The sequence below is a fragment of the Ursus maritimus genome, unplaced genomic scaffold (genome assembly GCF_017311325.1).
Source record: "Ursus maritimus isolate PB19 unplaced genomic scaffold, ASM1731132v1 scaffold_5, whole genome shotgun sequence".
In the NCBI taxonomy this organism is placed as follows: domain Eukaryota; kingdom Metazoa; phylum Chordata; class Mammalia; order Carnivora; family Ursidae; genus Ursus; species Ursus maritimus.
The window spans coordinates 84,418,797-84,427,546 of NW_024426663.1; the positions used below are offsets into that span (position 1 = coordinate 84,418,797).

The window sequence follows — 8,750 nt, forward strand, 5'->3', positions numbered from 1 at the left end:
ATGCCCCCAGCTTTGTTTTTCCTTTTCAACAATTCCTTAGTGATCCGGGGCCTTTTCTGGTTCCATACAAATTTAAGGACTATTTGCTCCAGTTCCTTGAAAAATGTCATTGGTATTTTGATCAGGATAGCATTGAAAGTGTAGATTGCTCTGGGTAGCATGGACATTTTAACTATGTTAATTCTTCCTATCCAGGAGCATGGAATATTTTTCCATCTTTTTGTGTCTTCCTCAACGTCTTTCAAGAGTGATTTGTAGTTTCTGGGATAGAGATCCTTTACATCTCTGGTTAAGTTAATTCCAAGGTAATGCATGGTTTGATGCTATTGTAAAGGGGATGGATTCCCTAATTTCTCTTTCTTCAGTCTCATTATTCGTGTATAGAAATGCAACTGATTTCTGAGCATTGATTTTGTATCCTGCCACATTACTGAATTGTTCTATAACTTCTAATAGTTTGGGAGTGCATTCTTTTGGGTTTTCCATATAGAGTGTCATGTCATCTGCGAAGAGAGACAGTTTGACTTCTTTGCTGATTTGGATACCTTTTATCCCTTTTTGTTGTCTGATTGCTGGACTTCTAGTACTATGTTGAATAATAGTGGCGAGAGTGGGCATCCTTGTCGTGTTCCTGATCTTAAAGGGAAAGGCTTCCAGCTTTTCCCCATTGAGAATAATATTTGCTGCAGGCTTTTCATAGATAATTTCCATATTTAATATATTATGACTAACACTGCAGTAATGATTAGGAGTACAAGTACATCTTCCAACTTGATTTCATTTCATTTGAGTATATATCAAGAAGTGGGATTGTTGAATCATATGGTAGTTTTACCTTTAAATTTTGAAGTAGTTTTGAAGTAGTTTTGAAGTTTGAATTAGTTTTACTTTTAAATTTTTTTTAAATGGGAGGATAGCAAGCTGTTTATTCTTTAATTTTTAAAATAATGCAATTCACACATTAGTTTGAGGTGTACAACTGAGTCATTTGACAAGTTGATACACTATGCTATGTTCACAAATATCATTGACTATATTCCTTATGGTCAACTTTTTATTTTTGTGACTTACTTATTCCATAACTGGAGGACTTTATCTCTCTCTCTCTCCCTTTCACTCATTTTGCCCAACCCCTACTCCCTCCCCTCTGGCAACCATCAGTTTGTTTTCTGTATTTATAGCTCTGATTCTGCTTTTTTAAAAACATATATTTGCTTTGTCTTTTATTGTTAAAGTTTTCTGTCATTGGGCACTAAAATCCCCTTATATTTTTTCTTTTTTTTAAATTAACATATAATGTATTATTTTTTTCAGGGGTACAGGTCTGTGATTCATCAGTCTTACACAATACACAGCTCTCCTCACAACACATACCCTCTCCAGTGTCCATCACCCAGCTCCCCATTCCCCCCAACCCCCTCCTGTCCAGCAACCCTCAGTTTGTTTCCTAAGATTGAGTCTCTTACTTTTAACTTTTTGAAGAACTTTTATACTACTTTCTTTAATGGCTGTCAAATTTATATTCCCACCAATAGGGCTTAAGTATGTTTTCTCCACATTCTCTCCAACACTCATTATTTTTTTTAATAGCCATTCTAAAAAGTGTCAGATCATATCTTGTGATTTTGATCTGCTCTGCTTATGAGGTACAGGCTCAGAGAGTTGAATTCATGATCCAAGTTTATACAGTTTATATTTTTAGTAAGTGACAGAACTAGAATTAGGTCTACTCCTGGCTCCAAAGAATCTGCACCTTGTTTTTGCAATAAAGCAAAATAAACATATCTACAATCTGAATCCAAACTCAAAGTATGTACTGATAAAATATATTTCTCTCCAAATATGTGTCTACCTACTTTCCTATTTATTTACCAATGCTGATTCTCGTTTGTTGTATTTCATGAAGCTATATAAAAAGCACACAGATATATGCATATAACAAATACTGTGCATTTTAAATATCTTTATACAATAAAATCTCTATGGATCACAAGCTCTGTAAATTAAACATCTAAAAATACACATCGGTTAAATATTTAATAACAGTATTAATTCCTGTCACTGAAGCATTCTGAACTCTATACTGTTTGTCCTTTTTAATACAATCTGTTATGGAATCATTAGAAGGCATGAACAATTACATATATGACTCATTGCAGAGACACTGTAGAGAACTGTGCTTGGCTAGACTCCAGAGGATTCTCCTCTCAGTCATCAAGGAACCCAAATTTATATGATAACTGGTGGCATTTGTTTTTTTTTTTTTTTTACATTCAGATGCTTTTAAAAGTTTAGTCTGAGATTCTTTATAAAATTTGCAGCAAAACAATGGAAAGCTGCTTTGATAAATGCACATTCTTGTTGCAGCTATGCAATAATCAAAGTCTAACGTGACCAGACTCCTTTAGCTATCTGAAAGAACTTTGAGATTAATTTGCTTCAGAAGAAAATTCTACATTGTCTGCTATCTAGAGGACACATTTCCAGATTTGTCACTGGATCACTATATAGTTTTAATAATTTATTCTCATCACTTGGAATCCACTCTTCATCTTCATAATAATGATCCTATATTTGAAAACTTTCTTTATTCTGTAAATATGTGAATCACTAAGTGAGATGTTTTTTATCTTTTACTTGTAATTGAATAGGAACATGGGAAACGTAGGAAAAAGAATACTTGCAAGATAAATAATGCTTATTAAATGATATTAAACTAAATTAAAAATGGTAATAGGCAATTTATTTCTAAACTGGATATTGATTAGAGAATCTTCCTCATTACGATATAGGAATAACCTGAGTATATTCATTTACAAAGCAATTTACAGAGGAGTTAATACAGAGGAGTTAATACAGAGGAGTTATTTTGTAATAAAAATACAAATGTTTCTTTGTAAGCAAAATCACCCAGGGAAATGTTGGTAGTGGGGCAAGACATGGATGAGAGTTCATTTAGAGGATATGGGAGTGGTGTGTGTATTCTCTACACCATTGATTAAAGTTGTATTGTAGCAGGGAACAATGAAAATATGATTAAGATTCCAAATAAGAGGAAACAAGAAATATCTTGAAATAAACATTATATAAGCATTAACCCAATTTATTTAAGCATAAAGGAATTTATATACAGTCTTGACTCTGTTTCATCTATAGTAAATTTTTACTTAATAGATGTTATATTTTTATTTTCATTTTTATTTAGTTTTGAGCAGATAAAATAACCATTTCTATTTCATAATTGTTGCCTAATAATGTTGAGTGATAAGATAGGATTAATTTTAAATACAAATTTAATATATAAAATCTGCATCTATCTATCTAGCATCTATTTTAAGACAGGAAATCCAAATAATTTCCTTAAATCTCTGAAACTTGATTTATCATCTGCAAATATCTGTAACCATATTGATGGTTGTGTCAAGCTCAAGAGCCATTGGTCAGGATTAAATAAAATTTATTCCTGGCACAAATCTTGACACATTTTATGTTCCACCCAGTGGAGATAGTCAATGAAAGTATATATTTCTATCTTCTCTGCCATGTATGGACCTTGTTCAGGTTCAAGGCTTAGCTCTCAAGCTCACTAAGAAACCATCTCTTTTTCCTTTTTCTCCACTGTATGTTGTCAGTAATGTTGATGCCAAACCCAAAAGCTGTAGTGATGTTTCAAAGACTGAGGCAGGTGCAAATCTTTTGCAATAGTGTATAAACAGATTAGTTTTCATTATGTTACTGAGTAAAATCAAAATAAAAGGGAAATAATCTGATTATTTTTACATAAAAATATAGCTCTTCACATTTCATCTTGAAACAGATATTCAATATCTATAATGGCTTCCACGCCAGATGCAATACTTCTTTAACTTATAAACAGAACCAGCTCTCCCAGTTTTTCCTCTGCAAGTTGACAGTGACCACACAATAACTGCAGATCAATCACTTCATGTAGACCCAGAGCCCTGCTGTAGGTATTTCACAGATTTGGAGATTCACGTCTACAATAATTTGAGTACATGTACATTACTAACTGAAAAAACTTTTATATCACTTCAATATTTTATTCCAAGAATGCATGGACATGGCATCAACAAACCACAGGGTAAAATGTTGGTCCTATAACCCATTCCTCTTGACACCCAAGGCAAATACTTCAAATTATTTTATAATTTTTCCCAGTACTTCCTCAATATTTTAAACAATATGCTCATCTTCTAATGCTTGATTCCTAAATCCCAAATATCAGGCCACAATTTGTAACTCAGGCTACGGTGGATGAAGTGTCATCCCCTCCCTATATCTTTAAACTTTTCCCCTCCCCTCCCCATTCTGTTAACATAGTTACATCCCACATTATGTTTGAGGACATGCGTTGATAGCTTTCTTCCATCTCCTAGAATTTATTGTTTGCATATAAAATATATACCTGTATTGTGAAACATAATGTTACTTTATACATTACTACATGTATTTTTTCTCATATTACCATTATTTCTCTCAAGGCTAATTTACAATATCTCTCTACCTGATATTGACGATTATCAAAAAATTGTTTTCAAGACAATATTTCATATTTTCAAGAAAATACCATTTAATAGATTTTATTTATTTTATTTTTTCTGTGTTCTTTGCATCATCTTTGAAAATTGTAGCTCATATATAGTGGTTCTGAATGAAAATGTCTTATATAATAATATTTACTTAAAATAAATAAATATTTTGTCAAAAATAAATCAATGTCTTATGCATTTACAGGAATGCACATAAGTATATGCTGGATCAATTGTATTATTCGTATCATTTTCTTATCTGTTTTAAATGTCAAATTTTGTGTTTTGTTGCTGTTTTCTGGTGAATACTCATGAACTTATGTTATGATACTTTTCTTAAATTTATTAAAATATTATCTTTTACATTTCCAGAAGTCTTTTATTGTTGTTTGGCACTTCATTTCATATAACTCATGGAATTATTACTTTGGATTAACAACTTCTCATACTGCTCTGAACACATCACATTTTTGTAAAGCTTTCTTGCATTTAAGCCAATCATTTTTAACTCAGTTTGTGTGTCTGTCTGTCTGTTTTCCTATAAATTACTTCCTCAACGGTCTGATGGCTTTGGTCCTAGAAAAGTATGAGACACTGAAGCACTACAATCCTCTTGAGGCATAACATGCTGGGATATACTCACTGATGGTATTCCTTCTAGAGAAGATTCCCTCCTCTCATTCCCACTTAGAATGCTCTCAAAATGCCATTACTCCTTCTCCTTTTATGTGTCTGTTCCTTAAAATTTCTTCTCCTGAAAGGTTCTTAACCTTTTCACCTCTGATTTTGCCCTCTACTCTCTTTCCCACTTTCTTTAAATTGATGCAGATTTACTTCTTTATTATTATGTTTGTTGAGTCTTATGATAGGGGGTGATACAAATAGGGACTAAACTCTCACACTTATCTAAAAATGGAAAGAGTTGTAAATACACAAAAGGAAGAGGTAAAACAGAAGAAGAAAAGGTGCCATAAAGCAATGTATAATGTTATATAATTAATGAGAAGCAGATGAACACAATACAGATCTGTTCAGAGAGCTTGAGCAGAATCATGGAGCTACACTAAAAATTTAGAATAAGTTATCAGGAAAAGAGTTTCCTTAAACTAAAGCATTTGAATATTGAGTGAGGAGTAGAAAGAAATCTGCTTCATAAAATTATATTTGGCAATAACTATTCATTGTAGGTTTCTGGGGGGAAAGAAGCAGATAATAATGCTTGGCTCTTAAAAAGCTTGAATTGGCAAGTTTTCTAAGGAAAATAAACAAATGAATAAACAAGCAGCATGACCTGATAGACTACTATAGGTTCAAAAATATTAGGGCTTAATTATAAAATTTTCAAAAACTTCCATAAAGGTCATAAAATATATTCAAGTTTGGTTATGTAAATTAAGTATTTACATTGTTGGACAATGCATACATAAAAAGTATAAGTTCTTTTGTTGATAATAACTAAATCTACATACTAAAATAAAATATATGTATCATACTAAAGTCACAGAAATATATTATCCTTACAAATTTACACATTTCCATTAAATACTTTGGAGACAGATGTATGTGCAAACAAGATTTTATGTATGAGTAAAAATTGACTGTTTTTTTCCAAATATGTGTTAAATTTTTTAAGAGCTGCAATTTGTCCTGAATAAATCACAGTGGAAGTAAAATAATGAATTAATAAGATTATTTTTCCGTATTTAATATGTGTCTCTCTTTAGGGGCAACTACATTAATATTCCATGGAAAATATTAATGAAACATCTACTGACTTCTTCTTAATGGGCTTATTCCCACCATCAAGGTTTGGCCTGTTTTTCTTCATTCTCATTTTTCTCATTTTCCTAATGGCTCTGTTTGGAAACCTGTCCATGATCATTCTCATCCTCCTGGACACCCATCTCCACACACCCATGTATTTTCTACTTAGTCAGCTCTCCTTCATGGACTTGAACTACATCTCCACCATTGTCCCCAAGATGACTTCTGATTATCTCTCTGGAAACAATTCTGTTTCTTTCATTGGGTGTGGAGTTCAGTGCTTCTTCTTCATTACTTTAGCTGGTGCAGAAGCATTAATATTAGCCTCTATGGCCTATGATCATTATGTGGCTATTTGCTTTCCTCTTCACTACCCCATTTGTATGAGCAAAAGAGTGTATATGTTGATGATAACAGGATCTTGGATAATGGGCTCAATCAACTCTTTTGCTCACACTGCATATGTCCTACATATTCCTTACTGCCGATCCAGGACCATCAACCATTTCTTCTGTGACGTTCCAGCCATGTTGACTCTGGCCTGCATGGACACCTGGGTCTATGAGTACACAGTGTTTGTGAGCATCGCCCTCTTCCTTGTATTTCCTTTCATGGGCATTGCATGTTCCTATGGCCAGGTTCTCCTTACCATTTGTCACATGCGGTCAACAGAGGGGAGGAGGAAGGCCTATTTGACCTGCAGCACCCATCTCACTGTGGTGACTTTCTACTATGCACCCTTTGCTTACACTTATTTACGCCCAAGATCCTTCCGATCTCCCACAGAGGACAAGGTTCTGGCTGTCTTCTACACCATCCTGACCCCAATGCTCAACCCCATCATCTATAGCCTGAGAAATAAGGAGGTGACTGGGGCAATGAGAAGAGTGATTCAGAGATCCTGTTCTGTAGAAATGTAGCAAAGTTCTTACTAGTCCTGCTGCCTAATTTCATCTTGTACACTCCTTGAAAACAACATCACTCCAGGATTGAATACCAGGATTACATTAATCTAGAAAATTAAAACAACAGAGATTTGACAAAATAATTATATATTCCCAATCACTCTGATTTTGTGGCAATTTTTCTTTTTTACTTCCTTTTTGTTACAAATAATTTGTTAACTGCATGTTGAAGTCTAAATGCTGCAGACATTCTCAGTAATGGAAGTACATAAGCAAAGCAGTAAATTTGACCACAATAGCCAAAATATGGAAAGAGCCCACATGTCCATTAAAAGTCAAATGGATAAAGAAGATGTAGTGTGGAATATTACCTAGCCATCAAAATAATTAAATCTTGCCATTTGCTTTGACATGGATGGAACTAGAGGGTATCATCCTAAGTGAAATATGTCATTCATTGAAAGATAAATATCATATGATTTCACTCATATGTGACATTTAAGAAAGAAAATAGACGAACATAGGGAAGGGAAGGAAAAATAAAATAAGATGAAAATTGAGAGGGAGGTAAGCCATAAGTGATATTGAACTCTAGGAAACAAACTGAGGGTTGCTTGAGGGGTGGTGGGGAAGGGATAATTGATGATGGATGTTGAGGAGGGCATTTGATGTAATGAGCACTGTGTGTCGAATACAACTGATGAATCATTAAATTCTACTTCTGAAATGTATTTTTTTAAAAAAATAATCATTTAAAAAAATACAGTCAAGAGTAGTTCTCAGAAAAATTAATCCAATGGCCAGGAAATGACTCAAAACAAATGTAATCAGTTTTTTGAATGGGTTGATCTGTATATATCCAGATTGAAAATCTATTCACATTCTTTAGTCTTCAAATCATCCCATTCAAACCTTCCTTTCTTGTTCTTATAACAATATCTTAGCTTAATCTCATCACTTTTCCAGTAACTTCAAGTATTCAAACTCCAACCAAGCTTCTTCTATCTCATATTCAGTTTAACTCTTATTTTCTTTTTTTCATTTTTTTTAATTCAAATTTTAGTTAGCTAACATACAGTGTAATATTAATTCAGGCATAGGATTTAGTGATTCATCACTTACATACAACATTCAGTGCACCTAATAACAAGTGTTCTCTTTAATACCCATCCCCCATCTAGCCTCTCCCCCACCCACCCACTTCCATCAACCCTCAGTTTGTTCTTTCTCTTAAAGAGTTTCTTATGGTGGGGCACGTGGGTGTCTCAGTCAGTTAAATATCTGAATCTTGATTTCAACTCTGGTCATGATTTCAGGGTCATGAGGCTTTGTCCTGTATCCTACTCTGTGCTGAGCAAGGAGGCTGCTTAAGATTCTCTCTCTCCCTTTCCTCTGCTCCTCGACCCTGCTCATGCTTTCCCTCTAAAAAATAAAAAATAAAATTGAAAAAGAGAGACTCTTGTAGCTCCTTTCCCTCTCTTTTTTCTTTTCCCCATTCCCATATGTTCATATCTTTTCTTTATTAAATACC

General features: G+C 33.6%; 1 protein-coding gene across 1 annotated transcript; it reads left to right on the forward strand.

Annotated features, from left to right (window-relative positions):
- Nucleotides 1-6,295: 6,295 nt before the first annotated feature.
- Nucleotides 6,296-7,234, forward strand: LOC103680565 (olfactory receptor 2L8-like). Its single transcript, XM_008710066.2, has one exon. It carries the CDS (start codon nt 6,296-6,298, stop codon nt 7,232-7,234), a length of 939 nt encoding a protein of 312 aa, XP_008708288.1.
- Nucleotides 7,235-8,750: the final 1,516 nt, after the last annotated feature.

Excerpts from the sequence above, each read along its gene's own strand:
- LOC103680565 (XM_008710066.2), top strand. The coding sequence starts at position 6,296 with ATGGAAAATATTAATGAAACATCTACTGACTTCTTCTTAATGGGCTTA.